Source organism: Macaca mulatta, chromosome 1 (assembly GCF_049350105.2).
Source record: "Macaca mulatta isolate MMU2019108-1 chromosome 1, T2T-MMU8v2.0, whole genome shotgun sequence".
NCBI lineage: Eukaryota > Metazoa > Chordata > Mammalia > Primates > Cercopithecidae > Macaca > Macaca mulatta.
In genome coordinates, this window is record NC_133406.1 from 4,018,795 (window position 1) to 4,045,339 (window position 26,545).

Sequence of the window (26,545 nt, forward strand, 5' to 3'; positions counted from 1 at the left end):
TAAACATTCAATAAGTAAACAGCCATTTATTCACTCAACAAACGTATTCAGCAACTACTTTTTCCAAGCACTGTAACAAGTGCTGGAGACTCCGGATGGTGAGCACGCTCGGGCATGACCCCTGCTCACAGAGCTGGTACTTTATTTTTTTAAGATTTCTCTTCATCATTCAACTTGAACACAGCTGATACTCTGATAAGGGAGACAGACATTAATCAAGAAACACAACACAAATACACTGTGAACTGATGTAAGCACAATGAGGGGAAGGAGCATGGGTCTGTAAGAACAGTCAATAAAGAACACTCGGCCGGGCGTTGTGGCGTAACCCCAGCACTTGGGGAGGCCAAGGCAGGTGGATCACTTGAGGTCAGGAGTTCGAGACCATCCTGGCCAACACGGTGAAACCCCATCTCTTCTACAAATACAAAAATTATCTGGGCGTAGTGGTGCACACCTGTAATCCCAGCTACACGGGAGGCTGAGGCAGGAAAACCACTTGAACCCGGGAGGTGGAGGTTGCAGTGAGCCAAGATCGCACCACTGTACTCCAGTCCGGGCGACAGAGCGAGACTCCATCTCAAAAAATAATAAAGAAAGAAAGAAAGAGAACACTTCTTAGACCAGGAGACCAGGGCAGTCATCCATGAGGAGATAACACTCCAGCTGGCTTAGGAAGGATGAGTAGAAGGTGACGAGACAGAGACAGCCGGGGAGAGACAGTCACCCAGAGGAAACTGAACATGCTGAGACTCGGTGCTGACGCATGGGAGGCTAGGAGGCTGCAGTACAAGGGGCAGGGAGAAGCCTTCAAGACGAGGCTAGAAAGAGAGACAGGGACAAGACGGCAGGGCCTTCTTGTCCACGACAGTGGTAAGGTTGCCAGCCTAAGAACAATGGGAAATCGGTGACAGTCTCAGAGATGCAGGTTTTGAACGAGGACACGGGTTGAAGGTGAGGCAGCTTCTTCAGTAGTCCAAGCAGATATGACAAGGGCGTAGACTGGAGTGACGGCCATCGAGAGAGAAATGGATGGCTTCAAAAAATATTTTGAGAAGTGAAATTGATAGGACCTGGTCCTGCATTCATTATGAATAAGGATGGAAAAAACAGAGGATTCAAGGATGACTCCCAAGATTCTGACTTATACCACTGGGATAAGGTGATGCTTTTCCCTGATAAGGAACCCTGAATGAGGCATCAGGTTAGGGGACCAATCACCATCTCAAGGACCAACTACATCTTAAATCATCATAATATGCATTAAGTACCTACATGGTAAACAGAACTTTGTCACACCACCACGAGATTAGAAGACTATACCTGAGAAAGAGAAAGTTTGGCACTTAGCACTATTAAATGAGAACGAAACAGATCCCTGCCCGTGGGTTCGACTTGGATGGAGCGGCTGAACAAAACACCACTGACCTTAACTTTCATGTCAGGCTATCTATAAGGAGCTGTAAATTTTCCACTCCCTTTCAAAAATCCTATTAAAAGGCTCATAGATCCCAATTCAGCAGATGAGCTTTAGACAGATTTATTCTTTGAGCAAAAACAAACAAACAAACGAAACACTATAGGTTGCTGCTAAGTGGAACACACCATCATCCAAATGACTCTTATTTTTTCATGTTTATACTAGATGCACACCTAGCATGGTGGAACCCTCAGACTCCACTCTCAGCAGAAAATGCAATGCATTCAATGACAGAACTGTGTGTTTCAGAATTTGAGTCCATCCATTCATGAACAATTGTTCTCAGTTGCCTCTAGGTCCAAGGCGAGCATTTTGCAAATTAATGTTCACATGGCTCTGATGCGCTTGAGTAGCACTCTGCAACTCCCTACTCAGGAGCCTCGGACAAATACAATGTAAATCTCATGAGGTTATCTCCAAAGGAGGAATTTTAAAATAAAAATGTTGAGTTGCTATTCTGGTTACTCCAGAAATTTGCTCCAGAAGCGAGAGCAATGGTTTTTTCCCTTTCTTCCCACCACCAACAAACCACTGTAGAGCAGCGGTCTCAACCTTTAAAAGATCAAAACCCCTTTTTAGCTTACATGCACCCTGATCAAGCTACAAACTGTTGTTTGTTGTTCCAAAGGAAGTTCAACTCTATAATTCCATCTCCATCATGGAAGAACTCACAAATGACACATAATATATGCCTCATATCGCTTCCCCGGGTTCCCTCATGACTTTCACAAACCCTCAGGGATGTGAAGATTATGGTGCAATCTCCGCAGATCTTTCTCGCCTAATAGATCTTTGTGGAACCAAAATTACACGAAAATAAGTTAAAACAAAACAGCCAACTAGTCAGAATAGCGGACAAGTCATAAATGTTCTTTGTTATTGTTGTTTTTAAAAGAGGGACAATGAATAAACAGGCCTTGTGGTTAGAAAATAAGAAGAAAAATGGTTATGACCATCTTCAACTTGGGCAGAAATTGTAACATCTTTCTATGACCCAACACTGTCCTCTAGAGGCCATATCCAATTTGTTCTTGAGCACAAAAACATGTATAAACAATGGCATTAGAAACAATATAATTACATAATAATTCCAAGTACAGCATTCATGGAATGTTTAACATAGACACCATTTTATATTATAAAAGGATGTTTATATTTGAATAACCTTTTGATTTTAGAATAGCTTTAGATATACAGAAAAGTTCCAAATACAATACAGAGTTCCCATATACCTGTCATTCAGTTTCCTCTATTTTTTTTCCAGTCTTATTGAGGTATGATGGACAAATAAAAATTCCATATATTTAAGGTGTACCACATGACATTTTGACATACATATACCTTGTGAAATGATTACCACACAGGCTTATTAACATATCCATGGACTCACTAGTTACCTTTTTTGTATGTATGGGGAGAACACTTGAGATCTACTCTCAGTAAATTTCAAGAATAGAATAATTATTAACCATAGTCACCACGCTGTACATCAGAAATTGTTTTTCTTATCACTGAAAGCTTGTACCCTTTGACCAACATTTTCCCATCTCCCCTACCCTCATGTCTGGTTAACTACCCATCTATTCTGTTTCCATGAGTTTGACTTTTGAAAATGTAACAGAGATCATGCAGTATTTGTCTTTCTGTGTCTACCTTATTTCACTTAGCATAATGTCCTCCAAGTTCATCCATGTTGTTGCAAATAGCAGGACCTCCTTTTTTTTTTTTTTTTTTTTTTTTTTGAGACGGAGTCTCGCTGTGTCACCCAGGCTGGAGTGCAGTGGCCCGATCTCGGCTCACTGCAACCTCCGCCTCCCGGGTTTACACCATTCTCCTGCCTCAGCCTCCGAGTAGCTGGGACTACAGGCGCCCGCCACCACGCCCGGCTAGTTTTTTTTTTTTTGTATTTTTAGTAGAGACGGGGTTTCACCATGTTAGCCAGGATGGTCTCGATCTCCTGACTTCGTGATCCACCCGCCTCGGCCTCCCAAAGTACTGGGATTACAGGCTTGAGCCACCGCGCCCGGCCTAGGACCTCCTTTTTTTAAGGCTGAATAATATTCCATTACATATGTACATATACACACACCTTTTGTTTATCCACTCATTTGTCTATAGATATGTTGTTTCCATATCTTAGTTACTGTGAATAATGCTGCAATAAACATAGCAATACAGCTAGCTCTTAGAGATTCTGATTTTATTTCTTTTGGGATTTATACCCAGAAGTGGGATTGTTGGATGATATGGTAATTCTATTTTTAGTTTCTTGAGAAACCACCATAGTGTTTTCCATAGTGTCTGTGCCAATTTACATTCCCACCGACAGGTTCCTTTCTGTCCACACCCTCGTCAACACTTTTGTCTTTTTGATAGTAGCCATTATAATATGTATGACGTGATATCTCATTGTGGTTTTGGTTTGCATTTCCTTGATGAACAATGATGTTCATATACCTGTCGGACATTTGTATGTCTCCTTTGAAAAAATGTCAGGTCCTTTTTTCCATTTTTTTTTTAATTAGGTCGTTTTTGTTTTTGCAACTGAGTTGTCTGAGTTCCTTATATGTATTGGAATATTAACCCCTTATCAAATGTATGGTTTGCAATATTTTCTCCCATTCCATAGGTTGCCTTACATTTTGCTGCTTGTTTCTTTTGCATGCAGGAACTTTTTAGTTTGACGTAGTCCCACTTGTTTATTTTTGCTTTTGTTGCCTGTGCTTTTGGTATCATATCCAAAAAATCATTGCCCAGACCAATGTCAAAGAGTATTTTCCCTATGTTTTGTTCTAGTTTTATGGCTCCAAGTATCACATTTAAATATTTAATCCAGTTTGAGTTGATTTTTTGTGTATGGTGTGAGATAAGGATTCAATATCATTCATCTCCATGTTAATAACAGTTTTCCTATCACCATTTACTGAAGACACTATCCTTTCCCTACGGTGTATTCTTGGCACTCTTGCTGAGAATTAGCTGACCATTTATGCATGGCTTCATTTATAAGCTTCCTATTCTGTTCCAATAGTCTATATGACTGTTTTTATGCCAGTACCACACTGTTTTGATTACTATTGCTTTGTAATATAATTTGTAATTTCATTTGTGATAGAATTCATCTATCATTAACTCTTACATTATTATGGCACACTTGTCATAACTAATGAATCAATATTAATATATTATTAGTCACTAAACTCCAAACTTTTTTGGATTCCATTAGTTTTTCTAAAATGCATTTTTCAAATATGGTATATTCCAATGTCATAAAAAAGAACAAGAAGTATAGGGTAGATGTTTAATCATGCTGATACCTTGATCTTAAACTTTCAGCCTTGAGAACTGTGAGACAATACATTTCTATTGTTTAAGCCACTCTGTGTGGTGCACTATCAAAGCAGCTCTGACAAACATTATAACTAACATATATTCTAAATATATATGACATATTTTTATCCAAAGACTTTGAATCACTATCATCAAGCAGAAGTCTGATCAAGTTTGAATCACTATCATCAAGCAGAAGTCTGATCAAGTTTGAATCACTATCATCAAGCAGAGCAGATACTCAGAATTCAGAACTGTATTTCACACCTGTAATCCCAGCACTTCGGGAGGCCAAGGTGGGTAGATCTCCTGAGGTCAGGAGTTTGAGACCATCCTGGCCAACATGGCGAAATCCCATCTCTACTAAAAACACAAAAATTAGCTGGGCATGGTGGTGTGCACCTGTGGTCCCAGCTACTCGGGAGGCTGAGGCAGGAGGATCTCTTGAACCCAGGAGATGGAGGGTGCAGTGAGCCGAGATCACACCACTCCACTTCAGAGATCACACCACTCCACTTCAGAGCAAGATTCTGTCTCAAAAAAAAAAAACAAACAAACTGTATCTCACAGAGTTGATGCAGAAATGCAGAAAAAATGGTGCAATCTAAACCTATTTTCTCCAGGAGAAAACTCAATTATACTGAAATGAATTCAAGAAAGATTCCGTACATTATATCAGACAGGTATGAAAAGACTACAAAGTCATTGCATTTCTTCATTTAATCAAAGTCGTGTTGGGAAAATTCACTTGACTTCTTTCTGTATTGGTTAGAATCTTTTTTAAAAAATAGATGTTCTACAGGACTAGGTATGAAAAGTAAATACATAGATAAATAATTTAAAAAGACATTACCTTTCTTATAGAGAAAAATCACAATATATTCCCCATGTTAAACCAATAATACTTAAGAATGTTATTAAAATTCATCCTCTAGCTTCAGCATGCTCATGTCTAATACAGGGGGAACAGTAACCTACAGGATGGTTGTGAAGGTTCCATGAGATACAAAGGTGCTTTGTGAACTGTGAGAGTCGATGATGATGGCAATGACGATGATGATGACAATGACGATGATGATGTTCCATGAGATATGAAGGTGCTCTGTGAACTGTGAGAATCAATGATGATGATGATGATGATGATGACGATGATGATGATTTCTACCAGCAGTGTATACACTTCTGGTTCTATGACATGCAATGACACTTTTTCCTAAAAGACTCAATCACCGGTGCTGAAATTTCAGGCACATCCTCACTGACCCACCATGTAGACCCACCTGTTTATACAGAAGTTTGCCTCTGTCACCTATCCGTAAAATGCCACACGGAATGTGGCAATTCAATAAGATAATGTATGGAATTGCTAGGCACATTTAATACCTTCTCCCTCACCCCTTGTTGCCTCACCCCATGTCTAGAGGACAGGGTATGTGGGTTAGCAGTGATGCCTCCACCTCTGCTGTTTCCCCACATGGCCTCTTTGGACTGAAAAAAAGGCGAGAGCAACAAATATCCACCAAACTCCACATCCCTCTCTTCGAAAGACAGAAGAAACTCACAAAACAAATACATCCTGTTACTGCAAACATGAATGAGACAAAGTAAGTTAAATCTAGTTTGTTTCTTCTAAGAGAAGGGCCAATGTGGAGTGGTAATTTAAAAGTAACCCAGGCAGCATTTATGCATGTAAAGGAAAAATGTCTTCGCCGGAAGACCCCTCGAGTGCAGCCTGCTAAAAGTACCGTTTGCAGGGAATTCATCTTCATAGTGTGCCAGCAGATGCTCACCTGGAAAACCAAGGCCCTGATACGCCTGGCTTCTCCTCCTCCAAAGAATTAAGGTGGAGTAGGTGACCTGAAGAAAATATACTGCCTTCATTGCCACACAAAGGGGCCCAAATTCTGGAGGCTCACACAGTGCCTTCGGGCACGCCACAGTCTCTTTGCTTCCTCTTCCCCAATGTGCAGCCATCTCAATAAATACGGTGTGACTTTTTAATACTATGAACATTTATCTCAGCCTCAAAGCATGTGGCAAATACTGTGTTTCTCACTCTACTTTGGTCTAAATCAATTTTCTTAATCCATTTGGGATTTGAGGAAATACAGGCACAGAGAGGTTAAGTGCCTATCTGAGGGCGTCAGAGTCAGTCAGGTGTTTTGATGGGATCACAGCCTGGAGTTCTTCCATTTCCATCGATAAATCATCAGGCCATCTCTTTTCTCATAACAGCATTAATTTATTTTAATGCTGAACCCACTGAATAGGCACAATAAAACACACTGTGAAAATTCATTTCTCCCCAGTGACATAACAATCAGTCAATAAACTGAACTATTTCATGCTTCACAAAAAACAAGATAATGTCAGTAGTTAAGATGGTTTATAAAGCATCTACATTTCAACTAGTTCTAGGTCACCAAATGAGATATACATGCGAATTTTTTAAAACTATTTGTAGTAAAAAATATAAAAACCACGAGATAGTTCACATTAGGCTCTAAATAGTATATATACAAATTTTGACATAATTATGTTTCAAAACCAAAACACAAACACAATTTAGAAAATATTTCTCTACCTTGGATAGAATAAAATCACAAAAATTGGCATTTACCAAAAATGTTGTCTTTACAAAGAAAAAAATTTAAAGCCACTTACTTTGGAAAAATTATTTATTCTAAAGATTCCAGAGGCTGTTGTGCAACCATAAGACTACACGCACCTTCTGGGTTATAAATTCCTTTCCTATTTCAGTGCAAGTGTTAAAAATAGATGGATCATCAGAGATTCTAAGAATCAACAGGTGGCTAAATCCGGTACTTAGTAAGGTCCCTTCCAACTGAGAGTTTCTCCAATTTGAAGAGATGGGGGAAAGGCTGCATCAGTGCCTGTCAGGCCATTAATTTCCCTGTTTGAATCCTCTGAGGGTGGGGCTTCAGGGGCGCCAGCTACACTAATTGTTTCATCCTCTCCAGCTCCAGTTTCTCTACCGAATTGTGAGTGCCGCTCCCCACGCCAAGTAGAGTTTTCTTGTATTTGAGAGAGGCAGCAGGTGTTGGAACAGTCACCTCACTAACGTACTCTTCAACCCCACTCAGACCAAAAACAATGATGGAAAGCTGTGTTGCAATACGATTGGAGGAAAAGCTTTATTCCGGGTTGCAATTAATTTAAGCAAAGGAGCAGTGGTTAACACAATAAATATCTGAATACAGTGATGAAAAAAAGTGAGCCTCCTTTCCCTAATAAGAAAATCCCCTAAAGGAGTTTTGGTCAAGTTAAATATATAAACTTTACTACGTCCACAGATATATTTAAGATCACGTATGTAACAACGTTAATTTAAAAATATCGCTTTTTATTTTTACATTGCAAAAACCAACTTCATTCAGACTTTCAACATGCATCTTCAATAGTGTCTTTGTGACCACTAGACAACTTTTTGAACGATACAATGCAGTTTTCTTTTCTTCTTGTTCTTGTTACAGAGATAATAATAATAATACATGTTCTTTGTGGAACAGTGAAAACCACAGAAGAGCACAAAGAATACAAATCACTCTGGGATTTGATCCTGTCATCTACAGATCCCTTCCGTATATACAGTGCTGGAGAGCTGTGTTGTAGTTTTATATTTATTAATACAATGCTATATCCACATATTATATTTGTATATGTATTATATATAATGTATATATATATTTTAGCAAGAAATAGAATTCTAGCCTCTTTTTATTTATTTTTTTTACTTAACACACTGTGAACATCTTATCAAGCCATTAGTCTTTTTTTTTTTAATTAATAAACTTGAGATTGTTAAGAGTAGTTTTAGGTTCACAGCAAAATTGAGTAGAATGTCCAGACAGTTCCCACATACCACACCCCCTCCCCTGGGTTGCTCTCCCCATCCCCAGCCTCCCCGACAATCAGCATCCCCACCAGAGTGGTATATATGTTAAAAATTAATGAAGCTGGCCAGGCGCAGTAGCTCAGGCCTATAATCCCAGCACTTTGGGAGGCCGAGGTGGTCAGATTACCTGAGGCCAGGAGTTTGAGACCAGCCTGGCCAACATGGTGAAACCACATCTCTACTAAAATTACAAAAATTAGCTGGGTGTGGTTGTGCATGCCTGTAATCCAGGCTACTCGGGAGACTGAGACAGGAGAAACACTTGAACCTGGGAGGCAGAGGTTGTAGTGAACCAAGATCACGCCACTACACTCCAGCCTGGGCAACAGAGTGAGACTCTGTCTCAAAAATAAATAAATAAATAAAACTAGATTGATACCTCTTTATTACCCAAAGTTCATAGTTTACATTAGGCTCCATTCTTTGTATTAGGCTGCTCTTGTATTGCTATAAACACTTGAGACTGGGTAATTTATAAAGAGGTTTAGTTGGCTCACAGTTGTGCAGGCTGTACAGGAAGCATGGTGCTGGCATCTGCTTGGTTTCTTGGGAGGCCTCAGGAAGCTTCCAGTCATGGTGGAAGGTGAAGGGACAACAGGCACATCACAAGGCCAGAACAGGAGCAAGAGAGAGAGCGCGGAGGGAGGAGCCACGCAGTTTTAAATGACCAGAGCTTGTGTGAACTCAGAGCTTGTGTGAAGTCATTTATCACCAAGGGGATGACCCAAGCCATGCATGAGGGATCTTCGTCCGTGATTCAAACACCTCCCACCTCCCACCAGGTCCCATCTCTGACACTGAGGATTACATTTTAACATGAGATCTGGGCAGGGAAAAATATTCAAACCATATTGCTCTTGGTGTTGTACATTCAATGGATTTGGACAAATGCATAACAAGTCTCCACCATGATGGTATCACATAAAGGAGTTTCACTGCCCTCAAACTCCTCTGAGGCCAGGTGTGGGGGCTCATGCTTGTAATCCCAGCACTTTGGGAGGCCAACGTGGGAGGCTCACTTGAGGCCAGGAGTTTGAGATCAGCTTGGGCAACATGGCGAAAGCCCATCTCTACAAAAATTGAAAAAATTAGCTGGGCATGGCATGTGCCTGTAACCCCAGCTGCTTGGGAAGCTGAGGTGGGAGAACTGGCACTCCAGCCTAGGTGACAGAGTGAGACCCTGTCACAAAAAAGAAATAAAAAAGGTTTCTTCAATGTATTTTAATGGCTTGATGACTCATTTTAGTGCTGAATAATATTCCATTGTCTGGATGTACCACAGTTGATTTATCCATTCACTTACTAAAGGACATCTGATTGCTTCCAAGTTTTGCCAATTATGAATGAAGCTGCTGTAAGCATCCATGTGCAGGTGTTTGTGTGGCCATAACTTTCGATTCCTTTGCATAAGTAAAAGGAGAGTGACTGCTGGGTCATGTGGTAAGTCCTCACCAGCGGGGGAGGGGAGCTCCTGCTGCTCCACTTTCTTGTCAGCATTTGTTGTTGTCAGTGCTTTGGATTTTATCCACTCTCATAGGTGTGTGGTGGCATCAGTCTTTTACAGCATACTTGTAGTGACTGCACAGCATTCCAATCCACAGACAGACCAAGGTTTGTTCAACCATTTTTGTGTTAATGGACACTCAGGTTGTCTCCAGTTGTTGTTACAAACAACAGTGCGACTAACACCTTTGAAGTAAAATCTTTGTGTTTGTTCCCAATAACAGTATCTCCTCCAGAAACTGATCAAAGAGCTTGTACATTTTTTTTAGCTTGTTGATAAGTATTGCTAAAATGCCCTCCAGGAAGGGAGTATGAATACCACCATTTTTTACTGCTATTAGCAATGTGTAAAAGTGTCAATGCCAGGAACTTACCACTTTTAGAAACTCTTTGACAATTTCAATATCCAAGGTTCATTATTTCTAAGTTCTGCCTTCCATAAAGCACAGGCGCAGACACAATTCAGACAAGTTCCTTGTCGTGTTATAGCAACGATGTCCTTTCCTCCAGATTCCAATACCTCATCCCTCATTTACGTCTGTGAGCTCAACACAATTGGCTTTACCATCCATATTTCTACCAACATTCTGTTCTTGTCTACTTAGATAATCTCTAAGAAGATTTAGGCTCTCTCTACAGATCTCTTCTCTAAGCCCTCACCAGAATCACCATGAGTGCTCTGTTCACAGCAATCCAGGCTTTTCTAGCACACACCTCAGTCTTCCAGCCTCTACCCATTATCCAGTTCCAAAGCCACTTCCACATTTTCAGGTATTTGTTACAGCAACAATCCCACAAAAATCAACTTCAGTCTTAGTCCAGTTGTGCTGCTATGATGACGTACCTTAGACTGGATAAATGTATAAACAGCATACATGTATTGCAGTTATGGAGGCTGGGAAGTCCCAGATCAGGGTACCAGCAGACTTGGTGTCTGGGGAAGGCCTGGTCTCTGCTTCCAAGATGGGGCCTTGAATGCTGTGGCCTCCAGAGGGCATGAGCACTGTGTCCTAATGTGGTGGAAGGGATGCCAGGGCAAAAAGGGGCCTAGCTCATTCTCTCCAGCCCTTTTATAGCATTGCTCATCCTGTTCATGACGGATCTACCCTCTTGACTTAACTGCCCCCTGAAGGCTCCACCTCTTAATACTATCTCATTGGGGGTGGTTAAGCTCCAACATATGAATTTTGGAGGGGCTCATACATTCTACCCACAGCATAATAGAAACATGGCAATTAAGTTTTACTGAATAAAAGAGATAAATAAAAGCATTTAGGAAAAAATTACCCAAATGTACAAAGGGCTCCAAGCTGTCAGATATGACCCAGGGAAAGGATGACTATAAAGTACTCCGATCTAACTTCTTACTACCATCAGACTGGTTTGTCTAAAGTACAATCGCATTCAATAAAAACAAGTATGAATTAAAATAAAATAAAATGCAAATCTCGTCATGTTATTCTCATTTAAAACCCTTCAGTAACCCATGACTGCCACGGCTTGCTTCACAAGGCCCTCTGACATCTGAAAAGGCCTATACTTTATCCAATAATGTTTATCATGTGGTATCCATGATATTAAAAATTGTTAGCAACCTTTACCAATAGATGAATGGATATGTAATATGGAATATTCATTTAATGGATTATGTTTCTATTTATTAATATGGTTATTGCCATATAATTAAATATTAGGAAGCAATTACACTCCTGTTAGAGCAGAACATTGGCATGGAAAATATTAATGATATTACTATGGGGGTCCCTCTGTATCCATGGTGGATTGGTTCCCAGACTTCTCATGGATACCAAAATCTGCAAATGCTTAACTTCCTTATATAAAATGGCACACTATTTGCATATAACCTATGCACATCCTTCTGTATACTTTATTGGTTTATTTTTTATTTTTTTGCCCAGGCTGGAGTACAGTGGTGCCATGATAGCTCACTACAGCCTTAAACTCCTGGGCAAAAGTGATTCTCCGGTCTCAGCTTCCCAAGTAGCTGGGACTATAGGCACCAAGCTCGGCTAATTTTTAAAAATTTTTTTGTAGAGACAGGGTCTCACAATGTTGCCCAGGCTGGTCCCAAACTCCTGGCCTCAAGCAATCCTCCAGCCTCAGCCTCCCGAGTAGCTGAAACTATTGGGGTGCACCACCATGCCCAGCCCACCTTAACCATTTTTAAGTGTACAGTACAGCAGTGATAACTACATGTACATTGTTGTGTAACAGATCTCCAGAACATTTTCATCTTGCAAAACTGAAACTCTATACTCATTGAACAGCAGCTCCCCTTTTCCCCCTCCGCCATTCCCTGGCCACTACGGCTCTACTTTCTGTTTCTAGGAGTTGGGTTATTTTTGGATACCTCCCAAGTGGAATCATGCAGTATTTGTGCATTAATATTTATAACTACAGGTGACCCTCAAACATGGGTTTGAAATCCATGGGTCCAGTTCTCCATGGATTGTCTTCTGTCTCTGCTACCCTGGGACAGCAAGACCAAACCCCTCATCTCCTTGTCCTCCTCAGCCTACTCAGTGTGAAGACAATGAGGACGAGAGCTTTATGAAGATCCACTTCCACTTTTTGGGTAGTAAATATATTTTCTCTTCCTTATGATTTTCTTAATAGTATTTTCTTTACTCTGGCTTACTTTGTTGTAAGAATTCAGTAAATAATACATATAACATACAAAATTTTTGTTAACTGATCGTGTATGTTATTGATATGGCTTCCAGCCAATGGTACTCTATTGGTTTAAGTTTCAGGGGAGGCAAAATTACACTTGGATTTTCAACTGCAGGGGGGTCGGTGCCTTAAACCCCCATGTTGTTTAAGGGTCAACTGTAGCTTGCTTTGCTTAGCATAATACCTTAGGTTTCATCCATGTTATACTGTAACAGGATTTCTTTCTTAAAATGTTGGTTTCTAAAAACTAGATAACAGAAGGGAAAAATCATTTTGATTTAATACTGAGTGAAAAAGGTAAAACATTCTGGTTGTGTCTGAGTGACGCACAGAAGAGAGATCATTCCCTTCCTTTTTTTTCTTGAGCAATTTAATCAGCATGCATTTTTATAATGAAAACTTTGCAATAACATGGAGATATGATTTGTGATATAATTAGGTGGAAAAAAGCAAGATTCAGAATTTTACCTACTGAATTGTACTATAAGATTATAGTGGCCGGGCACGGTGGCTCACGCCTATAATCCCAGCACTTTGGGAGGCCAAGGCAGGCGGATCACGGGATCAGGAGATCGAGACCATCCTGGTTAACATGGTGAAACCCAGTCTCTACTAAAAATACAAAAAATTAGCTGGGCATGGTGGCGGGCGCCTGTAGTCCCAGCTACTGGGGAGGCTGAGGCAGGAGAATGGCGTGAACCCAGGAGGCGGAGCTTGCAGTGACCCAGATCACACCACTGCACTCCAGCCTGGGCAACAGAGTGAGACTCCGTCTCAAAAAAAAAAAAAAAAAAAAAAATTATAGTTCTGCCAGGCATGGTGGCTCACATGCTTATACCTGGTAATTCCTGCACTTTGGGAGGCTGAGGTGGGAGGATCACTTGAGGCCAGGAGTTCAAGACCAGCCTGGGCAACACTTCAAGGCCCTGGGTCTCTACGAAAAAAAAAAAACTAGCTGGCAGTGGTGGCATATACCTGTAGTCCCAGCTATTTGGGAGGCTGAGATGGGAGGCTCACTCGAGTCCAGGAGTTCAAGACTGCAGGGAGCTATGATCGTGCCAAACTACTCCAGCCTGGGTAACAGAGTGAGACCCAGTCTCTAAAAAAAAAAGAATGCAATAGCAATAAAAAATTACAGTCCAGTTAAAAACCTACACAGAAAAATAATATGTAAGGAAGTATACCAAAATATTAACAATGATTATACTAAGGTGATGGCATTGTTGGAAAGGAAATTCCTATTTATTTAAATTTTTTTGTAACCTGGATATTACCTATACAATAAGAAATCTGGAATAAAACCGTATTTATTAGTCTATTGCCGTGATTGTTTCTGTTCTATATAAAAACACATTTTATTTCTCTAATAAAGAAAAAACCACTTTTGCAGATTTCCCTGAGTCCTGTTTTCCTGCTACTGATCATGGTTTTAGCATCATTTAATGTCTTTCTACCAATTACAAATAAGCAATACTCTCAGTATACACTTTTTACAAAATATTATCCTCACTCCCCCAAATTTACCTAATTCTACTCAAAAGTAATGGCTGGATGGTAGCCATTACTAACTAATCTGCAAAGTACCATCAGCTCTATAATTAAATTCCAGCCTCTAACATAAACAAAAATTAGAGCAGATTGATTCCATTCTCCCACATCTCCCAAAGGCAGGACGTGTAGGAAAAATAACAGATAAAACATTTCATATCACCAACTACGTCAAAATAAGAACATAATTACTCCCACCCTGTCTCATTCTCTGAGAAACCTGATACAGTCAAATTCCAAACGATGTGAAGTCCCAGAGCTCTTCCAGAACCTCAATGCTAGAGTCCAGGTACAGGCTGATAGAAATTCCCACTTCACCAGGGTGTAGATTATGTGGATCTTGTTCTACTAACTCAAAAGCCAATTCTGAAGTTTCAAAGAAAAAACAATCCAAGGATACTTACCCAATTAAGAATAACGACAGATGGAGATTTGGGACGTCTGGGGCTTGTGGTGTGCCTGGGGTAGTAGGATACCTTCCCTCCAAGATGCAAAGTGTAGGAAATGACTCAGCAGTGTCATTACATTATTTTAACAGTTACTAGGGAGTATCTGCCATACTTTGACATCACAGTCGTCTCAACAGTATAAATGTAACATTAAACCACTGATCACAGACATAAAAAAAAACTCTAACATTTATTCATGGGTTTCCTCTCTTAGTGAAATGAGTAGGGACTGAATACCATCTCAAATATTTAAAAATGCATGTATTGGGTCAGGCGTGGTCATGTTAGCGGGCGCCTGTAATCCCCGCTACTCGGGTGGCTGAGGCAAGAGAATCACTTGAACCCGGGAGGTGAAGGTTGCAGTGAGCAGAGACCATGCCACCACACTCCAGCCTGGGCAACAGAGTGAGATTCTGTCTGAAAAGTAAGTAAATAAATGCCACTGCAGTCATTCATGAAGAAATGACAAGGCTTGGACTAAGGTAATGGATGTGAAAATGATGAGAAAGAGTTAGATTTATAATGTGAAGGTATAGATGGCAGAAGTGTTTTGATGTATTATAATACTGGATTTTTTCAGAAGTCCAATTTCAATTTATTTTCACTGGTGAGCTTAATCCAGTTGCATTTATCATAATTTTTTTTTTTTTTTTTGAGACAGTCTTGCTCTGTCACCCAGGCTGGAGTGCAGTGGCGCAATCTCGGCTCACCGCAAGCTCCACCTCCAGGGTTCACACCACTCTCCTGCCTCAGCCTCCTGAGTAGCTGGGACTACAGGCACCCACCACTGCGCCCGGCTAATTTTTTGTATTTTTAGTAGAGACAGGGTTTCACCGTGTTAGCCAGGATGGTCTTGATCTCCTGACCTCGTGATCCTCCCGCCTCGGCCTCCCAAAGTGCTGGGATTACAGGCGTGAGCCACTACGCCTGGCCTATTATGACTATAAGTACCATTATCTTGTGTTTTCTAGATACCTGATTATTCTATGCTTCTTTTCTGTCTTTTTGGACTGACTGAATGCCCTCTAATTCTTTCATCCTCTATATCAGTTTGGAAGTTATGCATTCAATTTCTACTCTTTTGAAGTCACCCTTAATATTTAAACACGCATACTTAATTCGCTCCAATGCTTGTATTACATCTTATATGCTATAATTATCAGTGTTTTAGTTCCAACATTTAGTAACGCTCTCTTTCTAAAGATTATTACAATATTTCATTTAGATTTATATTATTGATGCTTTTCTCGGGAGTGCTGTTGCTATTTTCTGATTAATCCAATGTCAATGAAATTTCTGGGTTAAGGAGGCAAACTGTATATCTGCATCTAACTTTACTCTCTCTCAAACCTTATTAAAATTGCAGTAAAGAAATATTTGTTAAGACAATCATATACCTACTTAGGAAGAATAGGAAAAGATATAATGGAAATAAAATTTTGCAAGCTGCGAAGCAGATGGATGAGTGGCAATAATCTCGTAGATCTAGAAAACGGAACCCAAGACAGTAAATAATCTAGTGGATCTAGAAAACGGAACCCAAGACAGTAAATAATCTAGTGGATCTAGAAAACGGAGCCCAAGACAGTAAATAATCTAGTAGATCTAGAAAACGGAGCCCAAGACAGTAAATAATCTAGTGGATCTAGAAAACGGAACCCAAGACAGTAAATAATCTAGTGGATCTAGAAAACGGAACCCAAGACAGTAAATAATCTAGTGGATCTAGAAAACGGAACCCAAGACAGTAAATAATCTAGTGGATCTAGAAAACGGAACCCAAGACAGTAAATAATCTAGTGGATCTAGAAAACGGAACCCAAGACAGTAGCGAGTCAAGAATCCTCAGAAAGAACTGGTTACTTCTGGAAACGAGGGTGAGGGAGCAGGAACTAAAATTAGGGGAACTAGGGTAAAATATGTTTGAAAAGCTATAAATCTCCTCTCAGTTTTCCCCACTGAGTGTCTGCCTCCCTCCATCCCCACAGGAGTTTAGAGATCTACCTTTTAAAGAGTGTAAACAGAAGGTGTCTGAACTGGCAGCTAGATGCTTTTGCCTCCCAAGTAGAAGATTGAAGACTCTATTCCTAAGAATCAAGCCTGTGCGAGAGAAAAATCCCCAAAACTCTGATGCTGGCGATTCCCAGATTACCCAGTGATAAAGTTTAAAGTTGACAAGTTCCAAGCATATGTTTGTTATGAACTGACAGCCAAGGTTTATCAGACAAGGAGAAAAGCTACTAACAAAAACAAAGACCAGAACAGACACAGATACCAACTTGGAGAAAACAGATTACGCAAAGAGAAGAAAACTTCAAATAAACTACCACTATTATCTTCAGAGATCTGAAACAAGAACAGGATGCTATTTAGAAAAGAATATTCAAAGAACAAAAACAAGCTACTGGAAATTTAAAACACAACAGAAATGAGAAACTCAATAAAAATATTGGAAGAGAAAGTTCAAGAAATCTACCAGAGAGAACAAAGAGACAGAGATGGAAAATAAGTTAAAAATAAGAATATTAGGCTGGGTGCAGTGGCTCACACTTGTAATCCCAGCACTTTGGGAGGCCAAGGCGTGTGGATCACTTGAGGTCAGGCGTTTAAGACCAGCCTGGACAACATGGTGAAACACCATCTCTACTGAAAATACAAAAATTAGCCAGGCATGGTGGCATGCACCTGTAATCCCAGCATTTGGGAGGCCAAGGCAGGCAGATCACTTGAGGTCAGGTGTTCGAGACCAGCCTGGCCAACATGGTAAAAACCCTGTCTCTACTAAAAATACAAAAAAAAAAAAAAAAGAGAGAGAATATTAAAGACTAGTCCAGAAATACAAAAATGAATAAAAGGAGTTCCAAAAGAGAAAAAAAAAAAACAAAACAAAATAATTGCAAGAAATTTTCCTGAAAACAAAAGATACAGATCACTAGTTTGAAAAGGCCCGCCAGGTACCTAACACATTAGATATGTGTTCACACCAAGGTAAATCATTGTGAAATTTCAAACTCTGGGGGAAAAAACTGTCCAGGGTTTCAGGGAAAAAAAAATTTAATGGTTAGATACAAAGGATTGGGAACCGGAATGGATTTGTACAATCTCAATAGCATTACCAGGAACATGAAGAAGAGGAGTGCCTTCAGAACTCTTACTGAAGACCTGAAAAATCCAAATCCATTTAATGAAGAAAAATCCATTGAATGTAGAATTCTATATCCAGCCAAAGATTAGCATAATCAATTTCAAACATACAAATCTCAAAAATTTTACCTCCAAGGCACTCTTTTCCAAGAAGCTATCAAAGAATGTGCTAAAATGCTAGAGGAACTAGAAAGAGGAAAACTTGGGATAGAAAGAAGTGCAACCCAGAAGGAAAACAGTGGCTGCCAGGATTATCACAAAGATCCCAGAGTGATGGCTGTGCACAGAGGTCGAGGTCAACCATCACATGTAAAGGGACAGTTTTGTTAAGGACTATCATTACCATGGTCTCCCTGCCATGGTATCCTCTTTTTATCCAAGAACAGAATTCCAGGATAAGCCTGGCCCAGTTCTTATCTATCACTGACCTATCTTTACCATGTGCTGGTCAAGTTTCTGCTCACTCTTGCCCCACTCCTTGGATCTGATGAGGACCTTCATTTCATTCCTAAGTAGTTTTATGCTTTGATCTAATCCTGAAAGCCAGGGGTAGGCACTAGTGAGTTTAGAAATAAAATAGAGCAGCCAACTCCTTTTGGCCATATTCTACCGGACACTGAACACCTGGTTCGCATTACAGCTCTTCCAGATGACAACTATGGCAGCCATGAAAATTCCATTTTCTTCCTTTTAAAAAAAAAAAAAAAAAAAAAAAAGTTGAGATCTGGGCCAGGCACGGTGGCTCACGTCTGTAATCCCAGCACTTTGGGAGGCCAAGGTCGGTGAATCACTTGAGGTCAGGAATTCGAGACCAGCCTGGCCAACATGGTGAAATCCCACCTCTACTAAAAATACGAAAATTAGCCGGGCGTGGTGGTGGCAGGTGCCTATAATCCCAGCTACTCGGGAGGCTGAGGCAGGAGAATCACTTGAAGCCAGGAGGCGGAGGTTGCAGTGAGCCGAGATCGTGCCACTGAACTGCAGCCTAGCAACAGAGCGAGACTCCATCTCAAAAAAAGAAAGAGTTGAGATCTGGCTTTGTCACCCAGGCTGGAGAGCAGTGAGCCACGATTGTGCCTCATTCCTACACTCAAGCAATCCTCTCGCCTCAGCCTCCCAATGAAATGCACCTCTTAAATCTACAATTGCAGGAAATGTAGTTGAATGATGATCCTAGCCATCATATTTGAGCCAAGGCCATCCTTCCGATGGGCTGCTCCAGGCAATAATGAAGTGTTACATCCCAGCATAATCTGGCTGAGGGAGAGGTGGGCCTAATAAGGAAAGAAAAAGACTATACACTAAAATAGCAAAAGGAATTAGGTAGGAATTGGCTCCTGAAGTAGGAGCTAGGGGAATACCCCTGGGATTGGATGAGAGTGCTTGACCAAGAGGCCTGGAATATAAAACTGGATAAGCAAGAATTCATCAACTTCAGGCACTTTCTCAGGACACAGACTTAACACTCTGGCAAGGACCCTAGGAGATGGGGCTAACTTGCTGCTATGGTGAGACCTGGAACAAGTGAGTGACACCAAACCCTGAGTGAAGTGGCAAACTGCGCTGACAGAAGTGGGAGGGCAGAATGGGTACATAATGAGTCAGAAGACTCACCGGAGGATTCTGTTCCATGGGAGGGCGCAGACGCACTGCTCACCAAGAGCATCAGGCTGGTGAGAAAGGCACTGGTGTCACTAAGTCTGTGATGGTGTCTTCTGCAGGCCAGGGTTGACTAGACTAGGTAATTGTAGACCTGGGTTTGTTAAATCCATGGAATGATTTGCTAGCCAGCTCTCCCATACCCAGGTAACAGAGGCCAAGCAGAGTTGTTTGAGCACAGAAGTTAAGAGGCCTCATATAATGAGCAGACAGATTGAAGAGGGAGTCAAGGGGAAAGGTGGAGATGGTTAATAGAACATAGCATGCTTAGGACCAAAACAGATGGGCAGCCAACAGAGGTGCTGCCTAACATCTACAACCAAAAAAGGGCAAGGATGGGGAAGTGGAGGTTGCAGATGGTCACCCCAATAAAAAGTCATAATCCATGCTTAGTTCCTAAGCCTGAGTCAATAATCTGACCAACACAGGTCTTACTTTTAAATCATCTTTTAGTTCTTCTTTGTAATTAGTTTAAGTTCTCCATAATTCCACTTAGGTTGGACCTTCAAAAGACATAGACCTCTAAATAACCTTTCCATTTGTATGAAAATGCCATTATCTCCTTCCAGCTCCCATACCCTGAAGACCCTAGAAGGCTCTAACTTAATATTAATAGGATTATTTGGTAGCCTATATGTCAGTAATATTTTTCACTAATCCTTCTCACAGTTGCCCGTTTTTGTGATATTCCAAAAGGCAGAAAGTATTTGCAGGAAGTTGCTATTTATAGAATATGAACTGTATGGATCAAAGTTAAATGATTTTTTAAATGATCTATTTCAAGAGAAACACCAGATTTGAAATTGATCTTCAGGAAGCAAAGGGCTGAAAGTTTAAAAAATTGAAGAGAAAAGAATGTGTCTACACTAAAGTTCAAGTACATGACAACCAGAGAATTTTACACAGGTTTCAACTTTTTATAGAACAATTTTTTTGTTTGTTTGTTTGAGACAGAGTCTTGCTCTGTCACCCAGGCTGGAGTGTAGTGGTGCGATCTCGGCTCATTGCAACCTCTGCCTCCCGGGTTCAAGTGATCCTCCTCCCTCAGCCTCCCAAGTAGCTGGGATTACAAGTGTGCACCACCACACCCAGCTAATTTTTCTATTTTTAGTAGAGACAGGATTTCACCATGTTGGCCAGGCTGGTCTCAAACTCCTGACCTCAAGTGATCCACCTGCTTCAGCCTCCCAAAGTGCTGGGATTACAGGCATGAGCCATTGCACCCAGCCTTATAGAACAATTTTAAAGCATATACAAACATACATTTAAATAGTTTGATCTCTGAAACTATTACAGAACATTTAGCAATACGACATTTACCCCTAGATGTTGACTTTTATGGAGCTTTGATTTTCTAAATGTGTTTATATGTATTCACTATTAAATATATTTAAATATGTACAAATACATACTTGTATTCATCAAATTTGTGCTTTTTTATGTGCTTTTTTCCCACTCATTTATTTAGAAAAGTTCTTTAAAAGGTAGCTATACCCAAAGCTGTTTATCAGTATAATTTAATTAGAGTAAATTGTGTTGGTATACAAATACAGAAAAATATTTACAGAGCTTAATAGCTCAGTGGCCACTATTGGTAAATAAGTATTCTAAATATCTGTAATTCTCAAAGGTTGTGTCACGTCCCTAAAAAAGGGTAAAAATAAAATAAAACTTTAGGACCTAAGCACCCACTGTGGCTAATTGCCCAAACCAGTGGAGATATTATCCTAGAGAGCCACCTGCAGTGCAAGCAAACTCAAGTATGTGCTACGTGCCCACCAAGTAACAGTTGATTCCTCGGTTATTAAATTTAATCCTCATAAAAACACTTTCATATTATTATACTCCTTTTGCAGATGTGAAACCAAGCTTTGAAGGATTAAGTGGCTCATGGAAGGCCACATGGCTCTAAGTTGTAACTGTGGAGTTTGAACTCAGATCTTCTAGTATTAGATGTGGTATTTGGTCTACTTTGGCACAGAAGCCCATAGATCAGAAGTTGGCAAACTTTTTCTGCAAATGCCAGATGGTAAATATCTTGAGCTTTCCAAGCCGTAGGTTCTTTGTTGCAACTACTGAACTCTGCCCGTGTAGTCAGTAGTTCTATATCAACCATAGATAATATACAAATAAATGAGTTTAGCTGTGTTTCAGTGAAACTTTATTTACATGCACATGTGGTAGGCAGGATTTGGCCAGGGGCCATGATTTGCTAACTCCTGATAGCGATTAAAACATACAAACAAACCATAAAGGGACTAGACTCTAGAGATCCTCCTTTTCTGAACTTCGGAGGTATTTTTCATTATTGCTCCACTTACTATCCTGAGCATGTGATGATGATGATTTCGCTGTAAATTCATCCTCTAGTTCTTACCTCTTCCACGGTGCCAGCTTGCTTCTCCCTAACACTAGTTCCAGCTTTGTGCAGATACACTTTAAGGCAGCAATCAGTATCTTTTTTTAATGTGAGCACCAATTCAGGAAAAACAAGCTTTTTCTCTTACTCGTGGTAAAAACAGCTTTATAGAACCCCAAAAGGTAGAAACAACGTGTTCTTACAACTTAGATTCCTTACCGAACATTTCCAAATGCTTAAAAACATTGCCACTACTTTTTGGTCACCAAGGTGCTAATATATGTGCAGCAGAATCGTCTTTCTAATCTTCCATTCCTTAACTTTATATGATGCTTTAGGATTCAAAACATGTATTCTTGTACCTTCTTTCATTTATCTTTGAAGCAAACTTTGAACTGTTATTATTATGGAGAAACTGATACTCAACAGGGGTTAAGTGACTCACCACGGTCACAATTCCTTCTCTCCAACTTAATATTGAACAAGCAGGTACTGTGCTAGGTGCAAAATAAACAGATAAAATTCCACTTCCTTCCCTGTCTCTCTTATCCCCTTTGCCATCCCCAGACTTCACCAAAATCTTTGTGCCTAGATAAGCAATTCTGAAAAGATTCTTCTCCTGGCCAGGTAGCTTCTTCCCCCTTAAAGTCTCTGTTGTTGAACCAAATGCTGCATTTGAAACGAGATCAGAGACCTTTCTGGAAAGTCAAACGGAGCATGAAGCGCTCTCATCTCGGCTGCTCATCCACTGCCTTATGCGATCCTTCTCTTCACGGACTCATCTCCACTATTACACATGACTCGTTTTTAAAATTCTTAGACTCTCTGGTCAACGTAAAGTTCATTCTTAATATTTTATTCAGTTTACCATTTGTTCTAAACGTTAGTTTTATTTCCCCAAATAAATAAAAATTCCTTACTGCCTCTGCCAATAGCCTTTCTGCATACAGTGAGCCCCGTGCACCTACTGACCTGTCTTCAGCTGATTTTACAGGGAGGATCATTTCCACAGTGGGTTCTTTATTTGATCAGTTGTGTTACTTGTTCATAGTCATTTCTTCAAGATCTGCTCTTAACTCTTTCAGATTTTATTGGTTGGCTAATATGAATAGTTACCCTAGTATTTCCACTGAGCACATTCAGTAGTTCAGGGCATTTTTTTTTAGTTTCAGGTAAGGATTGTTTTTAATTACAAGGAGTAGCTGTCACACAGTGAGCCGGTTGAATGAAACTTTTTCACCCTACTCACCTCTGCAATCAGATCATGCAGCTCTCCTTCAGTAGGGCAGCATCCTAATGACCTGATAATTGTTCCAATCTCTCTGGGGAAAAAAAAAAGTTTTCAATGGTTTTAGAATATAAACTCTGAAAAGGCTATGTTTCTCCAAATTATCTCAGAGCATATTTTGTAACATAGGAAACCAAATCACTCCAATATTGCCTCATGATTATAAAAGATGTTTTCTGGGGAAAGAAAAAGGAAGCTAAGTGAACCAAAGAAATATGAAAGAAATGGCTTCATTGACTGGCAAACACCTTGCCTGAGCCAATATAAAAAAGTTCTAGAAAGAAAAAGAAACGTTGGCCATGTACTAACTGACTTTAAGTGTTACTTAATTCTTTTGAGCCTCAGTTTCCACACCTGTAAAATGGGAATGATAATGTCTACCGCAGAGTTTTGCAGTGAAGTTGACATTAGTATCAGAGTGTTAAAAGCATGGCCTCTAGCACCAAACCACTAGGGTTCAAATCCCAGCTCTGTGACTTACTGGATTGGAGAAGTCACCTACCTAATCAATGTGCACATAAGCCTACCTGGTAGGTAAAACACAGTGACTTCCTTCAAACACTAAGAACCAGGATGGGGGACACACTAAGGGTTAAATAAGAAGAGCTATCATAAAACAAAGCACATCTCCTGGCAGGGCAGCTACTCAATAAATATTAGTTATTCACCTCTCCCTGCCCCAATCATAATGTAGTTCAATTCCACAAATAACCTAAGAAAAGTATAAATGCTATTCAGTACTCTCTGAATATTAAGACAGGGGATGTGTAATTGATTACGAAATACTTCCATTCAAAAGTATTAAAATTAAAGTTGTAATGTTTGAAAGTTAATTTAATTTCACAAATATTCACTTAACTAAAATAGTTAATTTCTTTACCATTCTGGATAATTTTAGCAGTATTATATTTACTCCCTATTTTACAAAGAAAACATTTTAAATAAGAATTTTAAATTTCTTCACTGAAAGAGGTTGCAGAATGAGTATCAACTTGAAAGTAAAATCTAAAAAAAAAAAAAAAGTAAAATCTAAAGTCAGTAACTATGGAATATAGGATTCTTTTCACTTACTGATCTTTCTTCTTAATAAATGAAGGGCCAACAAAACATGTACTATCCTCACGTCAAGTATATTTCCTTGTTTCCCCTGTTTTCTTGTTTTTTTCTTTCATATAGCAAAGGTATTATTATTATTATTATTATTAGAAAGGGTCTCACTTTCGTTGCCCACGCTAGAGTGCAGTGATGCAATCTCGGCTCACTGCAGCCTTGACTTCTCAAAACTCAGGTGATCCTCCCACCACAGCCTCCCAAGTAGCTGGGGCTACAGATGTGTGCCACCGCACCCGGCTAATCGCACACTCTCACACTTACTGCAGGCAAGAGTTTCGAAGCAGGGCAACACAAATCTCACATTCTCACACTGATTGGAGCTAAATAAGTTGGTCTCAGGGAGGTAGAGAGTAGAATGGTGGTTACCAGAGGCTGGGAAGGGAAGAGGAAAAGGAGGACAAAGAGAAATTGGGTTAATAAGAACAAAAATATAGTTAGATAGAAGAAGTAAGTTCTAGTATTTGATAGTACAGTAGGAAAATTACAGTTAACAATAATTTATTCTATTTCCAAAACAGCAAGAAGAGAAGAATTATAATGTTCCCAACACAAAGATAAACATTTGAGGTGATGGATACCCCAATTACCCTGACTTGACCATTATACATTGTATGCAGTTATCAAAATAGCACATGGACCTCATACATATGTACAACCATGGTATCTCGATTTTTTAATTACCAAAAAACAAAAAAGATTTTTGAAGGGGACAAGATGGGGGAAAAGACAAATTCTAGGCCCGCGCTAGACCAAACAGCAGCCACCAACTACATCTAGCGATTACGCATTTGAAATGTGATGACTACAAATGGACATGTGTTGCCAGTGTAAAATATACACTGACTTCAAAAGCTTAGTATGAAAAAGAAAATGCAAAATAGCTCATTAATAGTTTTTAATATTGGTTACATGTTGAAATAACATTTTAGACACATTGGGTTAGATAAGTTGTTAAAATTAATTTTACTTGTGTTAAATTATTAGGTTCGTGCGAAATTGTGGGTTTGCCATTAAAAGGGCAAAAACTGCAATTACTTTTGTACCAACCTACAAGTTTAGCCTAAAGCTGACTCCTTACATGTTTGAAGCTTGACCTAGAGGTTTCTGCATATATAGTGAACTGCAGCCTAACTGGACGTTGTAACAGACATAACCTACTCACGCCCCAGTCACAGCGTTTCGGCCAATCACAGCCAACGCTTCAAACCTTGTTCAAAAGAGGCCAACTTCGAGCTGTAACTAGGCCAGCTGCTTCTGCACCTCGCTTCCATTTCCCGCACATCACTTTCCCTTTTCTTGGAGAGGTGAACTGATTCTCAGGTGATTCTCTGCTCAATTAAATTCTGTTCAATTCCATTCGTCTAAAGTTTTTCTTTCAACAACCTGTTTCTTTTTTACTTAAAAAAATGTGGCTAACAGAAAATGGAAAGTGATATACTATGCAAACTCCTTCTGCACAGGGCTTTTCTAGGGAAGAGCTTCCATCAGGAGTCAGACTGTGAGAAGAGAGCAGAGAAGGAGAAAGTGAGAATTACACTGTGCTGCGTCAGCTACAGAAGCCTCCTTGTTCCTCTCTGAGACACTCCCAGCTACTCAGGAGGCTGAGGCAGGAGAATCACCTGAACCCAGGAGGCGGAGGTTGCAGCGAGCCGAGATGGCGCCACCGCACCCCAGCCTGGGCGACAGAGTGAGAGTCTTTCTCAAAAAAAAAAAAGTATTAAGCAAATGTAAGGTGTGGAAATTTGTGTCACAACCTCATATACGGTACGTGAGTAACCTGAGTATAAAATGTCTACCTGGGGTACAGTATTGACAGGATACACGAAGAGCTGGTAACATTCACTGGAGGGTGGAGAATGCCTTGGAGAGAGTGGGTGGCAGGGGCAAAGGCTGGAGGAAGTCCTTTCGCCATCTACCTTTTGAATCGTTTGTATTACAAACAAATGAATACATACATTTTAAATTAAGTAACTTAGTCCCAGCTACTAGGGAGACTGGGGCAGGAGGACAGCTGGAGGCCACGGGTTCAAGGCTGCAGTGAGCTATTACACACCTGTAAATG

The 26,545-nt window shown here is 40.1% G+C and overlaps 1 protein-coding gene across 23 annotated transcripts in view; it reads right to left on the reverse strand.

Moving 5' to 3' along the window:
* The window catches only part of EFCAB2 (EF-hand calcium binding domain 2), a 165,601-nt gene that overhangs the window by 44,067 nt on the left and 94,989 nt on the right, over positions 1–26,545 (reverse strand). For 19 of the 23 annotated variants that reach the window (XM_077998093.1, XM_077998142.1, XM_077998090.1 and 16 more), the window contains one exon: positions 23,332–23,404. The exons of 2 other annotated variants lie outside the window; for them this stretch is intronic. In XM_077998093.1, coding sequence (XP_077854219.1) covers positions 23,332–23,404 — 73 coding nt within the window. Of the gene's footprint in view, positions 1–23,331; positions 23,405–24,744; positions 24,856–26,545 lie in introns of all 23 variants that reach the window. 2 more of the 23 variants (XM_077998150.1, XM_077998147.1) reach the window with 1 other exon arrangement.